Source organism: Bombina bombina, chromosome 3 (assembly GCF_027579735.1).
Source record: "Bombina bombina isolate aBomBom1 chromosome 3, aBomBom1.pri, whole genome shotgun sequence".
Taxonomy (NCBI): domain Eukaryota; kingdom Metazoa; phylum Chordata; class Amphibia; order Anura; family Bombinatoridae; genus Bombina; species Bombina bombina.
Genome location: NC_069501.1, coordinates 232702969 through 232730804, shown reverse-complemented (window position 1 = coordinate 232730804; position 27836 = coordinate 232702969). Strand labels below are relative to the sequence as shown.

Here is a 27836-nt window from a genome sequence, read left to right as displayed (position 1 = left end):
CCTTCAGAAAGTCTTTTCTATGTATCAGAGCTCCTCACACATGCATCTGCATGTCATGCTTCCCAAAAACAAGTGCGCAATAGAGGCGCGAAAATGAGACTCTGCCTATGATTAGGGAAAGCCCCTAGAGAATAAAGTGTCCAATACAGTGCCTGCCGGTTATTTTACATAGTTCCCAAGATTAAAATAATTCCTCAAGGCTATGGGGTATAAAATATGCTTATATATAAATCGTTTTAGCCCAGAAAATGTCTACAGTCTTAAAAGCCCTTGTGAAGCCCTTTTTTTCTTTATGTAATAAAAATGGCTTACCGGATCCCATAGGGAAAATGACAGCTTCCAGCATTACATCGTCTTGTTAGAAATGTGTCATACCTCAAGCAGCAAAAGTCTGCTCACTGTTTCCCCCAACTGAAGTTAATTCCTCTCAACAGTCCTGTGTGAAAACAGCCATCGATTTTAGTAACGGTTGCTAAAATCATTTTCCTCTTACAAACAGAAATCTTCATCTCTTTTCTGTTTCAGAGTAAATAGTACATACCAGCACTATTTTAAAATAACAAACTCTTGATTGAATAATAAAAACTACAGTTAAACACCAAAAAACTCTAAGCCATCTCCGTGGAGATGTTGCCTGTACAACGGCAAAGAGAATGACTGGGGAAGGCGGAGCCTAGGAGGGATCATGTGACCAGCTTTGCTGGGCTCTTTGCCATTTCCTGTTGGGGAAGAGAATATCCCACAAGTAAGGATGACGCCGTGGACCGGACACACCTATGTTGGAGAAAACATTGCATTCAATAGGTGATACTCCCTTCACATCCCTCTGACATTCACTGTACTCTGAGAGGACTCGGGCTTCAAAAAAGCTGAGAAGCGGATATCAACGTAGAAATCTTAGTACAAAACTTACTTCACCACCTCCATAAGAGGCAAAGTTTGTAAAAACTGAATTGTGGGTGTGGTGAGACGTGTATTTAAAGGCATTTTGAGGTTTGGAAAACTTTGCCCCTCCTGGTAGGATTGTATATCCCTTAAGTCAATAGCTCATGGACTCTTGCCAATTACATGAAAGAAACGTCCTTGTAAGCGGAAAATATTTCCGAAAAAAAACATTGGGGTAGATGACCCCTGGGTCGGGTCGCCATATTTTACCCTACGCAAGCGCTTAGCAGAACGTAGTAAAGCACTAATCACCTTATCCATGGCCGTTTGCAGTTGATCCGCGAAATCTGGCGGCCAACGGATCTCTCCTGCAGGAGGATTGGACGTGCCATGGGGCGCTACATGTGTAATTGGAGATGAAAGTAGGGAACGCACCTCACCGGACGGAGAACCCTCAGAGGTGGACGACTCAGCAGTACTAGACATCCTATTTTTTCTTGATGTCGTAACTGTATCAAGGCATGTGGAACATAGTTGAGCAGGCGGATCTACCAGAACCTCCTCACAAACACAGGTATTAGACTTTGTTAAAAAGGGAGTACCCTCTAACGCGCCAGAGATCTCCATAGTTTGCGCCTTTATTACGGACTAGATATAATATAGAAAAATGGCACCTTTATAACCCTCCAATAGCCGGGGCACTCACCACCTCCCATGACCCGGACCACAGAAACCGTTTCGTCTCCTGCCGGTCAAGCAGAGGAAGTCGAATAGGCCACACCCGGTCACAAGGAATGCCTCACAGGACCGCCCCTGCACTAGGTGGAAAAAACACGCCAAATCGGCCGCACAAATATCCCCAGAAATGAACCTGAAGTCCACCCATTGCCAGAGCCTCATATCACACATCGCAGCAATGACACAATAAATAACATGTACAAACCCCCCTGTTCAGTAATCCCCCTTCCAGGGATATCAACCCTTGATTCTATAAAGATAAAAAGGTATCACACTGTGACCCTGTCTTCCTGCGTTCTCATTATGTGTAAAAAAAATTAAACGATCTTACCAGAATCTATGCCGTGGAACAGGAACACTGCCTCAAGTGTGACAGTGTAGTAGCATCGCTCCTGACATGGACTTGAGTGTAGGAAGCAGGCAGCGAAACTCGTCAACGCTGCTTGCTTATGAAGCTGTTAAAATGAGTCGGGATGGTTTCGCAGAAAGACTTTCCCTGCATCTCCGGACACTAACTTTCACCCATGCTCTCACTGAGAGGCTGACAGGACTACTTAAAACTCCAGTACCATTCCGAAGAGTACTATCCTCCATAAGAGACTACTCCGAATCTTCCGACACTTCTCTGCCAACCTCCTGTGATGAAAGGCAAAGAATGACTGGGGGATGAGGGAGGTATTTAAGCCTTTGGCTGGGGTGTCTTTGCCTCCTCCTGGTGGCCAGGTTCTTAATTCCCACAAGTAATGAAGCCGTGGACTCTCCTCCCCTTTAGATGGAAAGAAAGAAAAGAGTAACCAACTCTGGCTTTCTATAACAAGGGTAGCAATTATGTTAAAAAGTGGTGAGGTTGTCCTTCCTTTGTTTTCTAACTGCTTAAAAGTCACCACTACTCTTAGTCAAGAGATTGACGTGGACACAGCTAGACCCCAATCCTTGCTTGCAGGGAAAAGTACCATAAAAGGAATACAAATCTTCAGACACCAACTTCACATCCTCCATTGACAGAGACAAAGAATGACTGGAGGTTATGGGTAAGGGAAATGACAACAGCTCTGCTGGGGTCCTCTTTGCCTGCTCCTGCTGGTCAGGAGGGAAAATCCCACTAGTAAATTGAATGACGTAGTGGATTCTCCATGTCTTAGAAAAGAAAGACAATTTTCAATGCTAATAAAACATTTTATAAATGTATTTTTGCAATGCAGTTGTCAATTGATGAAATACACTATGCAAATATAAAATGGCTTTAAAATGTACATGCTTTTTAGCTATATTTGCAGCCTGTTGGAATATGTGTTTTAGTTGCAGTGTTTGTTTTTTAAACCATACCATATGGAATATTTTTTATTTGCAGCCATAAACTTTGTACATGACAGTAGGTTGATGCAGACTTACCACTCCTGCACTCCTCCCATTGCGCTTTCAGCACACTGCCAACCAAGGAATTTGAGGAGAACGCAAGTTGTCTAGCAGGTGTGTGAGGTGCACTTTTTGAATATGGCTGCCAAGAAGAAAAAAAAAAAGGGAAAATTAAAAAAAAAAAACACATACAAGTTTATCTATAAAATAGGAAACACGTTTACATTCAACAGCATCATTACAGGTAATTTACATTTATATGCTTAAAGGGACACTGAACCCAAATTTTTTCTTTCGTGATTCAGATAGGGCATGCAATTTTAAGCAACTTTCTAATTTACTCCTATTATCAATTATTCTTCATACTCTTGCTATCTTTATTTGAAAAAGAAGGCATCTAAGTTTTTTTTGATTCAGACTCTGGACTTTTTTATTGGTGGATGAATTTATCCACCAATCAGCAAAAACAACCCAGGTTGTTCACCAAAAATGGGCCGGCATCTAAACTTACATTCTTGCATTTCAAATAAAGATCCCAAGAGAATGAAGAAAAAGAAAATTTATGCTTACCTGATAAATGTATTTCCTTTTTGACACGTTGAGTCCACGGATCATCTTAATTACTAATGGGATATTCACCTCTTGGTCAGCAGGAGGAGGCAAAGAGCACCACAGCAGAGCTGTTAAATAGCTCCTCCCTTCCCTCCCACTCCAGTCATTCGACCAAAGTTAGGAAGAGAAAGGAAAAGCCAAGGTGCAGAGGTGTCTGAAGATTACTATAACCCAAAACCCTGTCTTACAAGAACAGGGAGCGGGCCGTGGACTCATCGTGTCAAAAAAGAAATAAATTTATCAGGTAAGCAAAAATTTTCTTTTCTTTTTTAAGACACGGGATCATCTTAATTACTAATGGGATTCAATACCAAAGCTAGAGTACACAGATGATACGGGAGGGACAAGACAGGGAACCTAAAACGTAAGGCACCACTGCTTGAAGAACCTTTCTCCCAAAAGCAGCATCAGCCGAGGCAAAAGTGTCAAATTTGTAAAATTTTGAAAAAGTGTGAAGAGAAGACCAAGTTGTAGCCTAGCAAATCTGTTCCACAGAAGTTTATTTTTTCAATGCCCATGAGGAAGCAACAGCCCTAGTGGAATGAGCCATAACCCTCTCGGGAAGGTTGCTGTCCAGCAGTCTCATATGTGAAACGTATGATACTCTTCAGCCACAACAAAAGATAAGTAGCCGTAGTTTTCTGTCCCTTACGTTTTCCAGAGAAAATCACAAACAAAGAAGAAGACTGACGAAAGTCCTTAGTCGGCTGTAAGTAAAACTTTAAAGCACGGACCACGTTTAAATTGTGCGGAAGACGTTCTTTCTGAGAAGAAGGATTAGGACACAAAGAAGGAACAACAATCTCCTGATTAATGTTCCGATCAGACACAACCTTAGGAAGAAATCCTAATTCAGTACGTAAAACTACCTTATCTGAATGGAAAATAAGGTAAGGAGATTCGTACTGCAATGCCGAGAGCTCTGACACTATCTTTCCAAGATAACAACTTAATATCTAAGGAATGCATAGGCTCAAACGGAGCCCCTTGAAGAACTTTGAGAACTAAATTAAGACTCCATGGAGGAGTAACTGGTTTGAACACAGGCCTGATCCTGACCAAGGCCTGACCAATTGATTGTACATCTGGAACATCTGCCAGACGTTTGTGTAACAAAATAGATAAGGCCGAGATTTGACCCTTTAGGGAACTCGTCGATAAACCTCTCTCCAAACCCTCCAAACAAAATTCTAGGAATCCTAACTCTACTCCATGAGTAGCCCTTGGATTCACACCAATAGAGATATTTACGCCAAATTTTATGGTAAATCCTCCTAGTTACAGGCTTACAAGCATGAATCATGGTCTCTATGACCGATTCAGAAAACCCCCGCTTGGATAAAATTAAGCGTTCAATCTCCAAGCAGTCAGCTTCAAAGAAACTAGATTTGGGTGAAGGAAGGGTCCCTGAATCAGAAGGTCCTCCCTCAACGGGAGTCTCCAAGGTGGAAGAGATGACATCTCCACCAGATCCGCATACCAAAACCTGCGAGGCCAGGCTGGTGCTATGAGAATCACCAAAGCCCTCACCTGCTTGATTCAAGCAATTACCCGAGGAAGAAGAGCAAACTGAGGAAATAGGTATGCTAGACTGAAGGTCCAAGGGGCCACATCTATCAGTGCCACCTGGGGGTCCCTGGACCTCGACCCGTATCTTGGGAGCTTGGCATTCTGACGAGATGCCATGAGATCCAACTCCGGCTGACTCCACTTGAGAATCAGGTCGGAGAACACTTCCGGATGGAGATCCCACTCCCCCGGATGAAATGTCTGCCTGCTCAGGAAGTCCGCCTCCCATTTGTCCACCCCTGGGATGTGAATCGCCGACAGACAGCAAGAATGGGCCTCCGTCCACTGAATTATCTTGGATACCTCCATCGCTAAAGAACTCCTTGTTCCTCCCTGATGATTGATGTAAGCCACTGAAGTTATGTTGTCAGACTGGAACCTGATAAACTGGACCGGGTTAACTGACGCCAGGCCATAAGAGTATTGTAGATCGCTCTCAGTTCCAGAATGTTTATGGGGAGAACAGACTGAGTGAGTCCAAACTCCCTGAGCCTTTAGGGAGCCCTAGACTGCTCCCCACCCAAGAAGGCTGGCGTCTGTTGTCACAATCACCTAAGATGGTCTGCGAAAGCAGGTTCCCTGAGAGAGATGATCCAGAGACAACCACCATTGAAGAAAGTCCCTTGTCTCCTGTGTCAAAGTTAATCGAGGAGATAATTCTGCATAATCTCCGTTCCATTGCCTGAGCATGTTTAACTGTAGAGGTCTGAGATGGAAACGAGCAAACGGGATGATGTCCATTGCCGCTACCATCAGCCCTATTAGCTCCATGCACTGAGCCACTGATGGACTTGGCAAGTGTCTATAATCTTTGATTTCCTGATTTCTGTCAGAAAACTCTTCATGGACAATGAGTCTATAATGGTTCCCAAGAAAATGACTCTTGTACATGGGACTAGAGAACTCTTTTCCAAATTTACCTTCCACCCGTGAGTTCTCAGGAAAGATAACACTATGTTGGTGTGGGATCTTGTTAGTTGAAACAATGGCGCCTGCACTAGAATATCGTCCAGATAAGGTGCCACCCCTATGCCCCAAGAACCACCAACAGAGACCTCAGAATCTTTGTGAAGATTCTGGGAGCAGTGGTCAGTCCGAAAGGAAGAGCGACACACTGAAAGTGTTTGTCCTGAAAGGCAAATCTTAGGTGCGATGAACCCTGTGAATAGGAACATGTAGGTTGTCATGAACTGACCCTCCTGGATTAAGGGAAGAATGGAATGAATAGTTTCCATCTTGAAGGACGGCACTCTGAGAAATTTGTTTAGACTCTTTAGGTCTTATATTGGTCTGAAGGTTCCCCCCTTTTTGGGAACCACGAACAGATTGGAATAAAAACCTTGACCCTGTTCCTGTACTGAGACGGGAACAATCACTCCTAGGGCAACGAGGTCTGTTACATAATGTAAGAACGCCTCTCTTTTTGTCTGGTCTGCAGATAATCTTGAAAGAAGAAACCTGCCTCTGGGAGGAAAACTTTTGAACTCTAATTTGTATCCCTGAGATACTATTTCTATTGCACAGGGATCTTGGACATCCCAAAAAACCAGTCTGAATGAAAAAGGAAAGTCTGCCCCCTACCAGATCAGGGGCATGCCCTTCATGCTGTTTTGGATTCAATAGCAGGCTTCTTGGATTGTTTACCTTTGTTCCAAGACTGGTTGGGTCTCCATGTAGGCTTAGGTCGCTCCTGTTTAGAGGAGGAAGAATTTCCCTTGAAATTTCAAAAGGAATGAAAATAACTCAGTCGTCCCTTTTGTTTGTTTCTCTTATCCTGAGGAAGATGACCCTTACCTCCCGTGATATCAGAAATAATTTCCATCAGGCCAGGTCCAAAAAAGGTCTTCCCCTTGTAAGGAATCGCTAAAGCTTAGATTTAGATGACACGTCCGCAGACCAAGGTTTTAACCATAAGGCTCTGGGGGCTAGGATAGAGAAACCCAAACTCTTAGATGCCAGTTTGATAATCTGAAGAGAAGCGTCTGTAATAAAAGTATTAGTTAGCTTCAGAGCTTTTATCCTGTCTTGGATCTCCTCCAAAGAAGTCTCAGTCCTGAGAGACTCGGACAAAGCATCAAACCAATATGCTGCTGCGCTAGTGACCGTCGCAATGCACGCAGCAGGTTGTAATAGTAGACTCTGGTGAACATAAATCCTTTTAAGTAAACCCTCTAACTTCTTATCCATAGGGTCTTTGAAAGCACAACTATCCTCTATGGGAATAGTGGTTCTCTTGGCTAAGGTGGAAATAGCTCCTTCCACCTTAGGAACTGTTTGCCAAGCTTCCTTAAAAGAGTAAGCTATAGGAAACATCTTCTTAAAAAATAGGAGAAAAAGGGAATGCCTGGTCTCTCCCACTCCTTAGTAACGATCTCCGAAGCTCGCTTTGGAACCGGAAATACATCTGAGTACGAAGTAACTTCGAAATATATATATAATAGTGGGGTGATAAGAAAGGAGCAAAAGCATAAAAAAAAGCATTGGAATAATTGTGCTTTATACAAAAAAATCATAACCACCACAAAAAAGGGTCGGCTTCATGGACTCCTGCCAATATGAAAGAAATTAATTTATCAGGTAAGTTCTTACATAAATTATGTTTTCTTTCATGTAATTGGCAAGAGTCCATGAGCTAGTGACGTATGGGATAGCAGATACCCAAGATGTGGAACTTCCACGCAAGAGTCACTAGAGAGGGAGGGATAAAATAAAGACAGCCAATTCTGCTGAAAAAACAATCCACAACCCAAATCAAAAAGTTTTAATCTTTATAATGAAAAAAACTGAAATTATAAGCAGAAGAATCAAACTGAAACAGCTGCATGAAGTACTTTTCTACCAAAAACTGCTTCTGAAGAGGAAAACACATCAAAATGGTAGAATTTAGTAAAAGTATGCAAAGAAGACCAAGTTGCTACTTTGCAAATCTGATCAACAGAAGCTTCATTCTTAAAAGCCCAGGAAGTAGAAACTGACCTAGTAGAATGAGCCGTAATCCTTTGAGGCGGGGATTTACCCGACTCCACATAAGCATGATGAATCAAATGCTTTAACCAAGACGCCAAAGAAATGGCAGAAGCCTTCTGACCTTTCCTAGAACCAGAAAAGATAACAAAAAGACTAGAGGTCTTTCTGAAATCTTTAGTAGCTTCAACATAATATTTCAAAGCTCTTACTACATCCAAAGAATGTAAAGATCTCTCCAGAGAATTCTTAGGATTAGGACACAACGAAGGGACAAAAATTCCTCTACTAATGTTGTTAGGTAAAAATTTAAATGAAGTCCGCAAAACCACCTTATCCTGATGAAAAATCAGAAAAGGAGACTCACAAGAAAGAGCAGATAACTCAGAAACTCTTCTAGCAGAAGAGATGGCCAAAAGGAACAAGACTTTCCAAGAAAGTAATTTAATGTCGGAGGAGCCTGTAAAGCCCTCAAAACCAAATTAAGTCTCCAAGGAGGAGAGATTGACTTAATGACAGGCTTGATACGAACAAAAGCCTGTACAAAACAATGAATATCAGGAAGATTAGCAATTTTTCTGTGAAAAATAATAGAAAGAGCAGAGATTTGTCCTTTCAAAGAACTTGCAGACAAACCCTTATCCAAACCATCCTGAAGAAACTGTAAAATTCTAGGAATTCTAAAAGAATGCCAAGAGAATATATGAGAAGAACACCAAGAAATGTAAGTCTTCCAAACTCTGTAATAAATCTATCTAGACACAGATTTACGAGCCTGTAACGTAGTATTAATCACTGAGTCAGAGAAACCTCTATGACTAAGTATTAAGTGTTCAATTTCCATACCTTCAAATTTAATGATTTGAGATCCTGATGGAAAAATGGGCCTTGAGATAGGTGGACTGGCCTTAACGGAAGTGTCCAAGGTTGGCAACTGGCCATCCGAACAAGATCAGCATACCAAAACCTGTGTGGCCATGCTGGAGCCACCAGCAGCACAAACAAACCTTCCATTATGATTTTGGAAATCACTTTTGGAAGAACTAGAGGCGGAAAAATATAAGCCGGATGATAATTCCAAGGAAGTGACTACGCATCCACCGCTTCCGCCTGAGGGTCCCTGGATCTGGACAGATACCTGAGAAGTTTCCTGATTAGATGAGAAGCCATCAGATCTATTTCTGGAAGTCCCCATGTCTGAACAATCTGAAGAAATACCTCTGGATGAAGAGACCATTCGCCAGGATGTAACGTCTGGCGGCTGAGATAATCCGCTTCCCAATTGTCTATACCGGGGATGTGAACCGCAGAGATTAGACAGGAGCTGGATTCCGCCCATACAAGTATCCGAGATACTTCTTTCATAGCCTGAGGACTGTGAGTCCCACCTTGATGATTGACATACGCCACGGTTGTGACATTGTCTGAAAACAAATAAACTATTCTCTCTTCAGAAGAGGCCAGAACTGAAGAGCTCTGAAAATCGCACGGAGTTCCAAAATGTTGATTGGTAATCTCGCCTCCTGAGATTCCCAACCCCCCTGTGCTGTCAGAGATCCCCATACAGCTCCCCAACCTGAAAGACTCGCATCTGTTGTGATCACAGACCAGGTTGGATGAACAAATGAGGCCCCTTGAACTAAACGATGGTGATCCAACCACCAAGTCAGAGAAAAATGAACATTGGGATTTAAGGATATTAATTGTGATATCTTTGTATAATTCCTGCACCATTGGTTCAGCATACAAAATTTCCATGCACAAAGCTACCGAAGGGAATGATTGAGACTGAAGGTTTCGACAAGCTGAAACCAATTTCAGACGTCTCTTGTCTGTTAGAGACAAAGTCATGGATACTGAATCTATTTGGAAACCCAAAAAGGTTAACCTTGTCCGAGGAATCAAGGAACTCTTTAGTAAATTGATCCTCCAACCATGTCTTTGGAGAAACAACACAAGTTGATTCGTATGAGATTCTGCAGAATGTAAAGACTGAGCAAGTACCAAGATATCGTCCAAATAAGGAAATACCGCAATACCCTGCTCTCTGATTACAAAGAGAAGGGCACCGAGAACCTTTGAAAAGATCCTTGGAGCTGTTGCTAGGCCAAAAGGAAGAGCAACAAATTGGTAATGCTTGTCTAGAAAAGAGAATCTCAGGAACTGATAGTGATCCGGATGAATAGGAATATGAAGATATGCATCCTGTAAGTCTATTGTGGACATATAATGCCCTTGCTGAACAAAAGGCAGAATAGTCCTTATAGTCACCATTTTGAATGTTGGTATCCTTGCATAACGATTCAATATTTTTAGATCCAGAACTGGTCTGAAAGAATTCTCTTTCTTCGGTACAATGAACAGATTTGAATAAAACCCCAGACCCCGTTCCAGATCTGTTACTGGCACAATTACCCCAGCTGACTCCAGGTCTGAAACACATTTCAGAAAAGCCTGAGCCTTTACTGGGTTTACTGGAATGCGTGAGAGAATGAATCTTCTCACAGGCGGTCTTATCTTGAAACCTATTCTGTACCCTTGAGAAACAATGTTCTGAATCCAATGATTTTGAATCGAACTGATCCAAACATCTTTGAAAAATCGTAACCTGCCCCCTACCAGCTGTGCTGGAATGAGGGCCGCACCTTCATGCAGACTTGGGAGCTGGTTTTGATTTACTAAAAGGCTTGGATTTATTCCAGACTGGAGAAGGTTTCCAAATGGAGATTGTTCCTTTAGGGGAAGGGTCAGGCTTCTGTTCCTTATTCTGACGAAAGGAACGAAAACGATTAGCAACCCTATATTTACCGTTAAATTTTTTACCCTGAGGCAAAAAAGCTCCTTTCCCCCCAGTGACAGTTGAAATTATAGAATCCAAATGAGAACCAAATAACTTATTACCTTGGAAAGAAAGAGAAAGCAACGTTGACTTAGAACTCATATCTGCATTCCCAGATTTAAGCCATAAAGCTCTTCTAGCTAAAGACATATACCTGACATCAATCCTAATGATATCAAAAATGGTATCACAAACAAAGTTATTAGCATGTTGAAGTTTAACAATGCTATAAGCATCATGGTCCGACACTTGTTGTGCTAAAGCCTCCAACCAGAAAGTGGAAGCTGCAGCAATATCAGCCAAAGAAATAGCAGGCTTAAGAAGATTACCTGAACATAAATAAGCCTTCCTTAGAAATGATTCAAGCTTCCTATCTAAAGGATCCTTAAAAGAAGTACTATCTGCCATAGGAATAGTAGTACGTTTAGCAAGAGTAGAAATAGCCCCATCAACTTTGGGGATTTTCTCCCAAAACTCTAATCTATCAGACGGCAAAGGGTACAATCTCTTAAACCTTGGTGAAGGAGTAAATGAAGTACCCAGACTATTCCATTCCCTAGAAATTACATCTGAAATAATATCAGGAACTGGAAAAACTTCTGGAATAACTACATGAGGTTTAAAAACCGAATTTAAACGCTTACTAGTTTTAATATCAAGAGGACTAGACTCCTCCATATCTAATGCAATCAACACTTCTTTCAGTAAAGAACGAATAAACTCCATCTTAAACAAATATGAAGATTTATCAGTGTCAATATCTGAGGCAAAATCTTCTGAACCAGAAAGATCCTCATCAGAGACAGATAAGTCAGAATGATGGCAGTCATTTAAAAATTCATCTGATTTATGAGAAGTTTTAAAAGACCTTTTACGTTTACTAGAAGGAGGTATAACAGACAGAGCCGTCCGAATAGAATTAGAAACAAATTCTTTTACATTAACAGGAACATCCTGAACATTAGATGTTGACGGAGCAACAACAGGTAATGGATTATTACTAATGGAAATATTATCTGCGTTTGATAGTTTATCATGACAACTAATACAAACTACAGCCGGAGGAACAGTTAGCATAAGTTTACAACAAATGCACTTAGCTTTGGTAGAACCGACATCAGGCAGCGTCTTTCCAGAAGTAGATTCTGATCCAGGGTCAGGTTGTGACATCTTGCAATATGTAATAGAAAAAACACAACATCTAAAGCAAAATTATCAAATTCCTTAAATGACAGTTTCAGGAATGGGAAAAAATGCAAATAGAACAAGCCTCTAGAAACCAGAAGCAACTAAAAAGTGAGACTTAAATAATGTAAAAAAACTGGCGCCAAGTATGACGCCCACATATTTTTTGGCGCCAAAAAGTCTAAAAAACACGAGAGTCAAAAATGACGCTACTACGTGAAAACTTGATGACGTTATTGATGTCAGACAAACATCAATCTCCTCGCGCCAAAAATGACGCAATAAACTCTAGCATTTTTTGCACCCGCGAGCCTAACAGCCCGCAATTTAGAGGAAAAAATTCAATGAAAATTTTAGGTAAGAAAAATATTTCATTCATATGCATTTTCCCAAAAAATGAAACTGACAGTCTGAAAGAAGAAAAATAAACTGATTGACCTGAATCATGGCAAATATAGTATAAAACATATATTTAGAACTTTACATATAAAGTGCCAAACCATAGCTGAGAGTGTCATAAATAAAAATAAGACTTACTTACCCAAAGACACTCATCTACATAAAGTAGATAGCCAAACCAGTACTGAAACGAGAATCAGTATAGGTAATGGTATATAAGAGTATATCGTCGATCTGAAAAGGGAGGTAGGAGAAGAAATCTCTACAACCGATAACAGAGAACCTATGAAATAGATCCCCTAGGGGAAGACCATGGTATTCAATATGCAATACTCCCTTCAGATCCCTCTGACATTCACTGCACTCAGAGGAAAACCGGGCTTCAGCCTGCTGCAAAGCGCATATCAACGTAGAAATCTAGCACAAACTTACTTCACCACCTCCATGGGAGGCAAAGTTTGTAAAACTGAATTGTGGGTGTGGTGATGGGTGTATTTATAGGCATTTTGAGGTTTGGGAAACTTTGCCCCTCCTGGTAGGAATGTATATCCCATACGTCACTAGCTCATTGACTCTTGCCAATTACATGAAATAAAGTTACAACCTCTGAGTCCATCAGAGGCAATGAACCTTCTGAATCTGAGATTTCCCCCTCAGATTAAAGAGCAATACCCTCCTCTTCATGGCCTTGGGAGGGTACCTCCGAAACTGCAACAATTGCATCAGAACTGACTGAATGTCTGGATTTCCTCTTACCTTTGCCCTGCAATATTGGGAAAGCAGACAATGCATCAGAAATTGTAGAAGAAATGAGAGAAGCAAAGTCCTTTAAAGTAACTCCAGCGGGAGCTATAGCAGAAGTGCAGGGCACTGCTTGTGCGGACGGTAAATTTTGGGACGCTTGGGGAGAAAGCTGCGGCATACAAAAAAAATTATGCAAAAAACGTTACTGCTCCTTTAAATTCAAAAGTGCAACTTTTTTACTGTACGATCAAAAAGTGTACTCACATAAATCAATAAAAATGAATTAATTTCTATGTAGACACCCCTACACCTCAGCAACTCTGCTGAGGTGCCTACCTGCCAACTGGACTTCACTCCCACTTGTTGAACTGAAACGATCCGGGGCTACAGCAACACAAACCGAAACACCGGACCAAATAACACTAGAACCGCCTGCTTTAATGCGATTAGAAAACCATACGATTCTAGTGACACGGTCCTCATCCATCTCTGCCACAGAAGAGATGCTAAATACTGCGCAGATCCCGGAAGCTTGCAAAATTGAAGCCACGCCCATCGTGGGCGTTACTGCTTTCTCACGTAACCAGCTTATTATATGTTTAAGCCGTAGGAACCACCATTAGTAAAATTTAAAAATAGCTCAACTCCAAGCCCCAGTGCCTGCAATTATGGCTGTCAAGTACCCTCCTGTCCAGAGAGCTTGATGTCCCAAATTTATTTTTAATTGAATAAATTAAAGTGCCCACTTTCATCTGAGTTAAATGCCTTTTGACCCCAGAATAAACAAGTCAGCACTTACCTTAAAAATCTGCCAGACAGCAGGGCGGCTCAGCAGGTTTATGAGGTCCTCTTCCCTCACATAGCCCTGTGGATAATGATAAAGCTTGAGTAATCTTACTTAAGCCATCAGAGTTACGGCAGCATCAATGTATGGGAGGCGCAGTGAGAATTATGTCCAACAAGTTCCCACTGCTCTAAAGCCACAAAGGCTCTACTGAAGAGACTGATATGGATTACGGTTACACCCTAGAACAAAGCAGCACAATCTTGCACTACTTTAAAAAAATAAACTCTTGATTGAAGAAACTATACTAACACCTCACTTTACCTCTTCCTATCACTAACGTAGGCAAAGAGAATGACTAGAGTGGGAGGGAAGGGAGGAGCTATTTAACAGCTCTGCTGTGGTGCTCTTTGCCTCCTCCTGCTGACCAGGAGGTGAATATCCCATTAGTAATTAAGATGATCCGTGGACTCATCGTGTCTTAAAAAAGAAATTTGATAATAGGAGTAAGTTAGAAAGTTGCTTAAAATTTTATGCTCTATCTGAATCACGAAAGAAAAAATTTGGGTTCAGTGTCCCTTTAATTATGGTTAAAAACAACAAGAAAGTGAAAATTAAAGTTTTATAGTTCAGAGAGCATGCGAGTTTAAGAGGCTTAAATTAACTTTGATAATCAAATTTACTTCTCTCTCAGTATCCTTCGTTAAGAAAAGCATATCTAGATAGGCTCAGGATCACCAATGCACTACTATGAGATAGCTGGTGATTGGTGGCTACACACATACCTCTGGTCATTGGCTTTCCAGATGTGTTCTGTTGGAACCCAGTAGAACATTGCTGATCTGGAACTCACTGTGTATTTAACCCCTTTGCATGGGATACATACATGTAAGCAATTGTGCAGTGGTTCCCAATGTGGGCGGTACTGCCCACTGGGGGGCAGTGGGATTACTTAGAGATAGAAGGGGGCGCTGGTATTGCAATAGGGGGTAAGGAGTGAAAAGAAGTGAAAGAGTATGCAAGTGGGTCCCCTCAATAATCATAATTTGTTGCATTTTAGTCTAGATATCTAAAGCTTAACAACTTTTTTGCTTTTTTATATTTTAACCTTTAAAGAGACTTTTCCTTTTGTGATAATTTAGGTTTCTTCTAAATTTATACTCTCTGAATGCGACAGCTTGCAGACACTTATAGGGAAGGCTTGCAGTCTGTTTTACCTGTACATCAGCAAAAAAAATTCATAGTAATTCTGTACTGTGCCGTTAATGTTAAGTAGCAAGACTGTGCCTGTCTGAAAAAAGAGTTGCACAGCGTTATCTGATGACAGTTTTCTAGTCTTCTGACACCAGAAATAAATTGTGCAGTGTGCACTACAGAACAAATACATTTTTTATAAAGTCTATGGGTGCATTTGTACTATGCTCCAAGCAAAGAAATCAACTCCAGAATTTTAATCAGTGATTTAAGACTCCTAAGTGACACAAAACCAGACACTGAGAAACTGATATCACACTTTATCAAGCCCAACCATTATATTAACATATTTGAATAGTAATTACTAAATAGTAATTTACAAAAAACATCATTTATGCTTACCTGATAAATTTATTTCTCTTGTGGTGCATCCAGTCCACGGATCATCCATTACTTGTGGGATATTCTCCTTCCCAACAGGAAGCTGCGAGAGGATCACCCAAGGCAGAGCTGTCTATATAGCTCCTCCCCTAACTGCCACTACCAGTCATTCGACCGAAGACAAGCAAGAGAAAGGAGAAACTATAGGGTGCAGTGGTGACTGTAGTTTAAAAATAAAAAACACCTGCCATAAAATGACAGGTCGGCCGTGGACTGGATACACCACAAGAGAAATAAATTTATCAGGTAAGCATAAATTATGTTTTCTCTTGTAAGTTGTATCCAGTCCACGGATCATCCATTACTTGTGGGATACCAATACCAAAGCTATAGGACACGGATGAAGGGAGGGACAAGGCAGGCGCTAAAACGGAAGGCACCACTGCCTGCAAGACCTTTCTCCCAAAAATAGCCACCGAAGAAGCAAAAGTATCAAATTTATAGAACTTTGAAAAAGTATGAAGCGAAGACCAAGTCGCCGCCTTACAAATCTGTTCAACAGAAGCCTCATTTTTAAAAGCCCATGTGGAAGCTACCGCTCTAGTAGAATGAGCTGTAATCCTTTCAGGAGGCTGCTGGCCAGCAGTCTCATAAGCTAAGCGTATTATACTCCTTACCCAAAAAGAAAGAGAGGTTGCCAAAGCCTTTTGCAGATGTTTGACGAAAATTTTTAGTAGCTTGTAAATAAAACTTTAAAGCACTAACCACGTCAAGATTGTGTAAAAGACGTTCCTTCTTTGAAGAAGGATTAGGACACAGTGACGGTACAACAATCTCCTGATTGATATTTTTATTAGATACCACCTTAGGTAAAAAAACAGGTTTGGTACGTAACACTACCTTATCTGCATGAAAAATGAGATAAGGGGAATCACATTGTAAAGCAGATAACTCCGAAACTCTTCGAGCCGAGGAGATAGCTACTAAAAACAGAACCTCAAGAACTAAATTTAAACTCCAAGGCGGAGCAACAGGTTTAAACACAGGCTTGATTCTGACTACAGCCTGACAAAACGCCTGCACGTCTGGAACCTCAGCCAGACGTTTGTGCAAAAGAATAGACCAAGCAGAAATCTGTCCTTTTAAAAGGAACTAGCTGGCAAACCCTTCTCCAATCCTTCTTGGAGAAAAGATAATCCTAGGAATCCTGACCTTACTCCATGAGTAACCCTTGGATTCACACCAATGAAGATATTTACACCATATCTTATGATAGATTTTCCTGGTGACAGGCTTTCGCGCCTGTATTAAGGTATCAATGACCGACTCGGAGAAACAACGCTTTGATAAAATCAAGCGTTCAATCTCCAAGCAGTCAGCCGCAGAGAAATTAGATTTGGATGGTTGAAAGGACCCTGAAGTAGAAGGTCCTGCCTCTGAGGCAGAGTCCATGGTGGAAAGGATGACATGTCCATCAGATCTGCATACCAAGTCCTGCGTGGCCACGCAGGTGCTATCAAAATTACCGATGCTCTCTCCTGTTTGATCTTGGCATTCAGACGAGGGAGCAGAGGAAACACATAACCCAGGTTCAAGGACCAAGGCGCTGCTAGAGCATCTATCAGTGATGCCTTGGGATCCCTGGACCTGGATCCGTAACAAGGAAGCTTGGCGTTCTGGCGAGACGCCATGAGATCAAGTTCTGTTTTGCCCCAACGTTGAATCACCTGTGCAAACACCTTCGGATGGAGCTCCCACTCCCCCGGATGAAAAGTCTGACGACTTAGTAAATCTGCCTCCCAGTTCTCTACTCCTGGGATATGGATAGCTGATAGATGGCAAAAGTGAATCTCTGCCCATTGAATTATCTTTGAAACCTCCAACATCGCTAGGGAACTCCTTATTCCCCCTTGATGGTTGATGTAAGCTACAGTCGTGATGTTGTCCGACTGAAATCTGATGAACCTCACTGACGCTAGCTGAGGCCAAGCCTGAAGAGCATTGAATATAGCTCTTAGTTCCAGAATCCTTATTGGAAGGAGTGCCTCCTCCTGAGTCCACGACCCCTGAGCCTTCAGAGAGTTGAAGGCTGGCATCTGTTACTATTGTCCAATCTGGCCTGCGGAAGGTCATACCTTTGGACAGATGGACCCGAGATAGCCACCAGAGAAGAGAATCCCTGGTCTCTTGATCCAGATTTAGTAGAGGGGACAAATCTGTGTAATCCAAATCCCACTGACTGAGCATGCAGAGTTACAGCGGTCTGAGATGTAGGCGGGCAAACGGAACTATGTCCATTGCCGCTACCATTAAGCCGATTACTTCCATACACTGAGCCACCGAAGGGCGAGAAGTATAATAAAGAACACGGCAGGAATTTAGAAGTTTTGACAACCTGTCCTCTGTCAGGTAAATCCTCATTTCTACAGAATCTATCAGAGTTTCCAGGAAGGAAACTCTTGTGAGAGGGGATAGAGAACTCTTCTTTTCGTTCACTTTCCACCCATGAGACCTCAGGAATGCCAGAACAATGTCCGTATGGGACTTGGCAATTTGGAAATTCGACGCCTGTATCAGAATGTCATCTAAGTAAGGGGCTACCTTCTAAGAGGGGGTTCCACAATGGCTTCTAAACATAATGAACAAGGAGTTTCCTCTATGTCAGACATGTTTAAACAGACTAGCAATGAGACCAGCAAGCTTGGAAAACACTTTGATAAATGTAAACAAGCAAAAAATAAAAACGGTACTGTGCCTTTAAGAGAAACAAATTTTGTCAGAAATTGAAAAACAGTGATAAAAAGCAGTAAATCTTACGAAATTTTTACAGTGTGTATAATAGACTAACAGAGCATTGCACCCACTTGCAAATGGATGATTAACCCCTTAGTTTCAAAACCGGATTAAAAAAACGATAAACGTTTTTTTAACAGTCACAACAAACTGCCACAGCTCTGCTGTGGCCCTACCTGCCCATACAAAGACTTTTGAAGGCACCAAAACCCTTTGCAGAGGTCCTAAGTGTTCAGGGGACTCCTTCAGGGAAGCTGGAAGTCTCAAGCTGCAAAAACGACTGCACGATTTAGGCCTGAAATTAGGCCCCTCCCAACCTGTACTCACAGTGAGAGGGCCATAAAAATCTATCCCTAGGCAAAATCTAGCCAGCCATGTGGAAAAAACTGGGCCCCAATAAAGTTTTATCACCAATATGTAGAAAAAAACGTTTAAACACTTCCAGCAAACGTTATCTTATTTTCAGTAATGTGAGAAAGTAATAAGAATATTACCTTTAACAGCAAGCATGATACTAGTCGTTATTAAATCACTGTAATCAGGCTTACCTTAAATAAATCCGGTATTAACAGCATTTTCTAGCATATTAATTTCTGTAGAAAAATTTAAACTGCACATACCTCATAGCAGGAGACCCTGCACACCATTCCCCCAGCTGAAGTTACCTCATCTCTTCAGTTATGTGTTAGAACAGCAATGGATCTTAGTTACAACCTGCTAAGATCATCAAAAACCACAGGCAGACTCTTCTTCAACTTTCTGCCTGAGGTTAAAAACATAATTTATGTAAGAACTTACCTGATAAATTCATTTCTTTCATATTAGCAAGAGTCCATGAGCTAGTGACGTATGGGATATACATTCCTACCAGGAGGGGCAAAGTTTCCCAAACCTCAAAATGCCTATAAATACACCCCTCACCACACCCACAATTCAGTTTAACGAATAGCCAAGAAGTGGGGTGATAAAAAAGTGCGAAAGCATATAAAATAAGGAATTGGAATAATTGTGCTTTATACAAAATCATAACCACCACAAAAAAAGGGCGGGCCTCATGGACTCTTGCTAATATGAAAGAAATGAATTTATCAGGTAAGTTCTTACATAAATTATGTTTTCTTTCATGTAATTAGCAAGAGTCCATGAGCTAGTGACGTATGGGATAATGACTACCCAAGATGTGGATCTTTCCACACAAGAGTCACTAGAGAGGGAGGGATAAAATAAAGACAGCCAATTCCTGCTGAAAATAATCCACACCCAAAATAAAGTTTAACGAAAAACATAAGCAGAAGATTCAAACTGAAACCGCTGCCTGAAGTACTTTTCTACCAAAAACTGCTTCAGAAGAAGAAAATACATCAAAATGGTAGAATTTAGTAAAAGTATGCAAAGAGGACCAAGTTGCTGCTTTGCAGATCTGGTCAACCGAAGCTTCATTCCTAAACGCCCAGGAAGTAGAAACTGACCTAGTAGAATGAGCTGTAATTCTCTGAGGCGGAGTTTTACCCGACTCAACATAGGCAAGATGAATTAAAGATTTCAACCAAGATGCCAAAGAAATGGCAGAAGCTTTCTGGCCTTTTCTAGAACCGGAAAAGATAACAAATAGACTAGAAGTCTTACGAAAAGATTTCGTAGCTTCAACATAATATTTCAAAGCTCTAACAACATCCAAAGAATGCAACGATTTCTCCTTAGAATTCTTAGGATTAGGACATAATGAAGGAACCACAATTTCTCTACTAATGTTGTTGGAATTCACAACTTTAGGTAAAAATTCAAAAGAAGTTCGCAACACCGCCTTATCCTGATGAAAAATCAGAAAAGGAGACTCACAAGAAAGAGCAGATAATTCAGAAACTCTTCTGGCAGAAGAGATGGCCAAAAGGAACAAAACTTTCCAAGAAAGTAATTTAATGTCCAATGAATGCATAGGTTCAAACGGAGGAGCTTGAAGAGCTCCCAGAACCAAATTCAAACTCCAAGGAGGAGAAATTGACTTAATGACAGGTTTTATACGAACCAACGCTTGTACAAAACAATGAATATCAGGAAGAATAGCAATCTTTCTGTGAAAAAGAACAGAAAGAGCAGAGATTTGTCCTTTCAAAGAACTTACGGACAAACCCTTATCTAAACCATCCTGAAGGAACTGTAAAATTCTCGGTATTCTAAAAGAATGCCAGGAAAAATGATGAGAAAGACACCAAGAAATATAAGTCTTCCAGACTCTATAATATATCTCTCGAGATACAGATTTACGAGCCTGTAACATAGTATTAATCACAGAGTCAGAGAAACCTCTTTGACCAAGAATCAAGCGTTCAATCTCCATACCTTTAAATTTAAGGATTTCAGATCCTGATGGAAAAAAGGGCCTTGTGACAGAAGGTCTGGTCTTAACGGAAGAGTCCACGGTTGGCAAGAGGCCATCCGGACAAGATCCGCATACCAAAACCTGTGAGGCCATGCCGGAGCTACCAGCAGAACAAACGAGCATTCCTTCAGAATCTTGGAGATTACTCTTGGAAGAAGAACTAGAGGCGGAAAGATATAGGCAGGATGATACTTCCAAGGAAGTGATAATGCATCCACTGCCTCCGCCTGAGGATCCCGGGATCTGGACAGATACCTGGGAAGTTTCTTGTTTAGATGGGACGCCATCAGATCTATTTCTGGAAGTTCCCACATTTGAACAATCTGAAGAAATACCTCTGGGTGAAGAGACCATTCGCCCGGATGCAACGTTTGGCGACTGAGATAATCCGCTTCCCAATTGTCTACACCTGGGATATGAACCGCAGAGATTAGACAGGAGCTGGATTCCGCCCAAACCAAAATTCGAGATACTTCTTTCATAGCCAGAGGACTGTGAGTCCCTCCTTGATGATTGATGTATGCCACAGTTGTGACATTGTCTGTCTGAAAACAAATGAACGATTCTATCTTCAGAAGAGGCCAAAACTGAAGAGCTCTGAAAATTGCACGGAGTTCCAAAATATTGATCGGTAATCTCACCTCCTGAGATTCCCAAACTCCTTGTGCCGTCAGAGATCCCCACACAGCTCCCCAACCTGTGAGACTTGCATCTGTTGAAATTACAGTCCAGGTCGGAAGCACAAAAGAAGCCCCCTGAATTAAACGATGGTGATCTGTCCACCATGTTAGAGAGTGTCGAACAATCGGTTTTAAAGATATTAATTGAGATATCTTCGTGTAATCCTTGCACCATTGCTTCAGCATACAGAGCTGAAGAGGTCGCATGTGAAAACGAGCAAAGGGGATCGCGTCCGATGCAGCAGTCATAAGACCTAGAATTTCCATGCATAAGGCTACCGAAGGGAATGATTGTGACTGAAGGTTTCGACAAGCTGTAATCAACTTTAGACGTCTCTTGTCTGTTAAAGACAGAGTCATGGACACTGAATCCATCTGGAAACCCAGAAAGGTTACCCTTGTCTGAGGAATCAAAGAACTTTTTGGTAAATTGATCCTCCAACCATGATCTTGAAGAAACAACACAAGTCGATTCGTATGAGATTCTGCTAAATGTAAAGACTGAGCAAGTACCAAGATATCGTCCAAATAAGGAAATACCACAATACCCTGTTCTCTGATTACAGACAGCAGGGCACCGAGAACCTTTGTAAAAATTCTTGGAGCTGTAGCTAGGCCAAACGGCAGAGCCACAAATTGGTAATGCTTGTCCAGAAACGAGAATCTCAGGAACTGATAATGATCTGGATGAATCGGAATATGCAGATATGCATCCTGTAAATCTATCGTGGACATATAATTCCCTTGCTGAACAAAAGGTAAGATAGTCCTTACAGTTACCATCTTGAACGTTGGTATCCTTACATAACGATTCAATATTTTTAGATCCAGAACTGGTCTGAAAGAATTCTCCTTCTTTGGTACAATGAAGAGATTTGAATAAAACCCCATCCCCTGTTCCGGAACTGGAACTGGCATAATTACTCCAGTCAACTCTAGATCTGAAACACATTTCAGAAATGCTTGAGCTTTTACTGGATTTACTGGGACACGGGAAAGAAAAACAGAATTTATGTTTACCTGATAAATTTCTTTCTCCAACGGTGTGTCCGGTCCACGGCGTCATCCTTACTTGTGGGATATTCTCTTCCCCAACAGGAAATGGCAAAGAGCCCAGCAAAGCTGGTCACATGATCCCTCCTAGGCTCCGCCTACCCCAGTCATTCGACCGACGTTAAGGAGGAATATTTGCATAGGAGAAACCATATGGTACCGTGGTGACTGTAGTTAAAGAAAATAAAATATCAGACCTGATTAAAAAAACCAGGGCGGGCCGTGGACCGGACACACCGTTGGAGAAAGAAATTTATCAGGTAAACATAAATTCTGTTTTCTCCAACATAGGTGTGTCCGGTCCACGGCGTCATCCTTACTTGTGGGAACCAATACCAAAGCTTTAGGACACGGATGAAGGGAGGGAGCAAATCAGGTCACCTAAATGGAAGGCACCACGGCTTGCAAAACCTTTCTCCCAAAAATAGCCTCAGAAGAAGCAAAAGTATCAAACTTGTAAAATTTGGTAAAAGTGTGCAGTGAAGACCAAGTCGCTGCCCTACATATCTGATCAACAGAAGCCTCGTTCTTGAAGGCCCATGTGGAAGCCACAGTCCTAGTGGAATGAGCTGTGATTCTTTCGGGAGGCTGCCGTCCGGCAGTCTCGTAAGCCAATCTGATGATGCTTTTAATCCAAAAAGAGAGAGAGGTAGAAGTTGCTTTTTGACCTCTCCTTTTACCTGAATAAACAACAAACAGGGAAGATGTTTGTCTAAAATCCTTTGTAGCATCTAAATAGAATTTTAGAGCGCGAACAACATCCAAATTGTGCAACAAACGTTCCTTCTTTGAAACTGGCTTTGGACACAGAGAAGGTACGATAATCTCCTGGTTAATGTTTTTGTTAGAAACAACTTTTGGAAGAAAACCAGGTTTAGTACGTAAAACCACCTTATCTGCATGGAACACCAGATAAGGAGGAGAACACTGCAGAGCAGATAATTCTGAGACTCTTCTAGCAGAAGAAATCGCAACTAAAAACAAAACTTTCCAAGATAATAACTTAATATCAACGGAATGTAAGGGTTCAAACGGAACCCCCTGAAGAACTGAAAGAACTAAATTGAGACTCCAAGGAGGAGTCAAAGGTTTGTAAACAGGCTTGATTCTAACCAGAGCCTGAACAAAGGCTTGAACATCTGGCACAGCTGCCAGCTTTTTGTGAAGTAATACCGACAAGGCAGAAATCTGTCCCTTCAGGGAACTAGCAGATAATCCTTTGTCCAATCCTTCTTGAAGGAAGGATAGAATCCTAGGAATCTTAACCTTGTCCCAAGGGAATCCTTTAGATTCACACCAACAGATATATTTTTTCCAAATTTTGTGGTAAATCTTTCTAGTCACAGGCTTTCTGGCCTGAACAAGAGTATCGATAACAGAATCTGAGAATCCTCGCTTCGATAAAATCAAGCGTTCAATCTCCAAGCAGTCAGCTGGAGTGAAACCAGATTCGGATGTTCGAACGGACCCTGAACCAGAAGGTCTCGTCTCAAAGGTAGCTTCCAAGGTGGAGCCGATGACATATTCACCAGATCTGCATACCAAGTCCTGCGTGGCCACGCAGGAGCTATCAAGATCACCGACGCCCTCTCCTGCTTGATCCTGGCTATCAGCCTGGGGATGAGAGGAAATGGCGGGAACACATAAGCTAGTTTGAAGGTCCAAGGTGCTACTAGTGCATCCACTAGAGCCGCCTTGGGATCCCTGGATCTGGCCCCGTAGCAAGGAACTTTGAAGTTCTGACGAGAGGCCATCAGATCCATGTCTGGAATGCCCCACAGGTGAGTGACTTGGGCAAAGATTTCCGGATGGAGTTCCCACTCCCCCGGATGCAATGTCTGCCGACTCAGAAAATCCGCTTCCCAATTTTCCACTCCTGGGATGTGGATAGCAGACAGGTGGCAGGAGTGAGACTCCGCCCAAAGAATAATTTTGGTTACTTCTTCCATCGCTAGGGAACTTCTTGTTCCCCCCTGATGGTTGATGTACGCAACAGTCGTCATGTTGTCTGATTGAAACCGTATGAACCTGGTCCTCGCAAGCTGGGGCCAGGCCTGGAGAGCATTGAATATCGCTCTCAGTTCCAGAATATTTATCGGTAGAAGAGATTCTTCCCGAGACCAAAGACCCTGAGCTTTCAGGGATCCCCAGACCGCGCCCCAGCCTATCAGACTGGCGTCGGTCGTGACAATGACCCACTCTGGTCTGTGGAACATCATCCCTTGAGACAGATTGTCCAGGGACAGCCACCAACGGAGTGAGTCTCTGGTCCTCTGATTTACTTGTATCTTCGGAGACAAGTCTGTATAGTCCCCATTCCACTGACTGAGCATGCACAGTTGTAATGGTCTTAGATGAATGCGCGCAAAAGGAACTATGTCCATCGCCGCCACCATCAAACCGATCACTTCCATGCACTGAGCTATGGAAGGAAGAGGAACGGAATGAAGTATCCGACAAGAGTCCAGAAGCTTTGTTTTTCTGGCCTCTGTTAGAAAGATCCTCATTTCTAAGGAGTCTATAATTGTTCCCAAGAAGGGAACCCTTGTTGACGGGGATAGAGAACTCTTTTCCACGTTCACTTTCCAGCCGTGAGATCTGAGAAAGGCCAGGACAATGTCCGTGTGAGCCTTTGCTTGAGGAAGGGACGACGCTTGAATCAGAATGTCGTCCAGGTAAGGTACTACTGCAATGCCCCTTGGTCTTAGCACCGCTAGAAGGGACCCTAGAACCTTTGTGAAAATCCTTGGAGCAGTGGCTAATCCGAAAGGAAGCGCCACGAACTGGTAATGTTTGTCCAGGAATGCAAACCTTAGGAACCGATGATGTTCCTTGTGGATAGGAATATGTAGATACGCATCCTTTAAATCCACCGTGGTCATGAATTGACCTTCCTGGATGGAAGGAAGGATAGTTCGAATGGTTTCCATCTTGAACGATGGGACCTTGAGAAATTTGTTTAAGATCTTGAGATCTAGGATTGGTCTGAACGTTCCCTCTTTTTTGGGAACTATGAACAGATTGGAGTAGAACCCCATCCCTTGTTCTCTTAATGGAACAGGATGAATCACTCCCATTTTTAACAGGTCTTCTACACAATGTAAGAACGCCTGTCTTTTTATGTGGTCTGAAGACAACTGCGACCTGTGGAACCTCCCCCTTGGGGGAAGTCCCTTGAATTCCAGAAGATAACCCTGGGAGACTATTTCTAGCGCCCAAGGATCCAGAACATCTCTTGCCCAAGCCTGAGCGAAGAGAGAGAGTCTGCCCCCCACCAGATCCGGTCCCGGATCGGGGGCCAATATTTCATGCTGTCTTGGTAGCAGTGGCAGGTTTCTTGGCCTGCTTTCCCTTGTTCCAGCCTTGCATTGGTCTCCAAGCTGGCTTGGCCTGAGAAGTATTACCCTCTTGCTTAGAGGACGTAGCACCTTGGGCTGGTCCGTTTTTACGAAAGGGACGAAAATTAGGTCTATTTTTTGCCTTGAAAGGCCGATCCTGAGGAAGGGCGTGGCCCTTACCCCCAGTGATATCAGAGATAATCTCTTTCAAGTCAGGACCAAACAACGTTTTCCCCTTGAAAGGAATGTTTAGTAGCTTGTTCTTGGAAGACGCATCAGCCGACCAAGATTTCAACCAAAGCGCTCTGCGCGCCACAATAGCAAACCCAGAGTTCTTAGCCGCTAACTTAGCCAGTTGCAAAGAGGCGTCTAGAGTGAAAGAATTAGCCAATTTGAGAGCATTGATTCTGTCCATAATCTCCTCATAAGGAGGAGAGTCACTATCGAGCACCTTAAGCAGTTCATCAAACCAGAAATATGCGGCAGTAGTGACAGGGACAATGCATGAAATGGGTTGTAGAAGGTAACCCTGCTGAACAAACATCTTTTTAAGCAAACCTTCTAATTTTTTATCCATAGGATCTTTGAAAGCACAACTATCCTCTATTGGAATAGTGGTGCGTTTGTTTAAAGTAGAAACCGCTCCCTCGACCCTGGGGACTGACTGCCATAAGTCCTTTCTGGGGTCGACCATAGGAAACAATTTTTTAAATATGGGGGGAGGGACGAAAGGAATACCGGGCCTTTCCCATTCTTTATTAACAATGTCCGCCACCCGCTTGGGTATAGGAAAAGCTTCTGGGAGCCCCGGCACCTCTAGGAACTTGTCCATTTTACATAGTTTCTCTGGGATGACTAAATTTTCACAATCATCCAGAGTGGATAATACCTCCTTAAGCAAAATGCGGAGATGTTCCAATTTAAATTTAAATGTAATCACATCAGATTCAGCCTGCTGAGAAATGTTCCCTAAATCAGTAATTTCTCCCTCAGACAAAACCTCCCTGGCCCCCTCAGATTGGGTTAGTGGCCCTTCAGAGATATTAATATCAGCGTCGTCATGCTCTTCAGTAACTAAAACAGAGCAGCCACGCTTACGCTGACAAGGGTTCATTTTGGCTAAAATGTTTTTGACAGAATTATCCATTACAGCCGTTAATTGTTGCATAGTAAGGAGTATTGGCGCGCTAGATGTACTAGGGGCCTCCTGAGTGGGCAAGACTCGTGTAGACGAAGGAGGGAATGATGCAGTACCATGCTTACTCCCCTCACTTGAGGAATCATCTTGGGCATCATTGTCATTATCACATAAATCACATTTATTTAAATGAATAGGAATTCTGGCTTCCCCACATTCAGAACACAGTCTATCTGGTAGTTCAGACATGATAAACAGGCATAAACTTGATCAGAAAGTACAAAAAACGTTTTAAAATAAAACCGTTACTGTCACTTTAAATTTTAAACTGAACACACTTTATTACTGCAATTGCGAAAAAACATGAAGGAATTGTTCAAAATTCACCAAATTTTCACCACAGCGTCTTAAAGCCTTGAAAATATTGCACACCAATTTTGGAAGCTTTAACCCTTAAAATAACGGAACCGGAGCCGTTTTGAGCTTTAAACCCCTTTACAGTCCCTGGTATCTGCTTTGCTGAGACCCAACCAAACCCAAAGGGGAATACGATACCAAATGACGCCTTCAGAAGTCTTTTCTAAGTATCAGAGCTCCTCTCACATGCGACTGCATGCCATGCCTCTCAAAAACAAGTGCGCAACACCGGCGCGAAAATGAGACTCTGCCTATGCTTGGGGAAAGCCCCTAAAGCATAAGGTGTCTAAAACAGTGCCTGCCGATATTATTATATCAAAATACCCAGATAAAATGATTCCTCAAGGCTAAATATGTGTTAATAATCAATCGATTTAGCCCAGAAAA

General features: G+C 42.1%; 1 protein-coding gene across 1 annotated transcript in view; it reads right to left on the bottom strand.

Moving 5' to 3' along the window:
• Positions 1–27836, bottom strand: part of SPAG5 (sperm associated antigen 5) — a 424869-nt gene that overhangs the window by 206800 nt on the left and 190233 nt on the right. The window contains exon 18 of the mRNA XM_053705229.1: positions 3016–3121. Within this exon, the coding sequence (XP_053561204.1) occupies positions 3016–3121 (106 nt within the window). The remainder of the gene's footprint in view (positions 1–3015; positions 3122–27836) is intronic.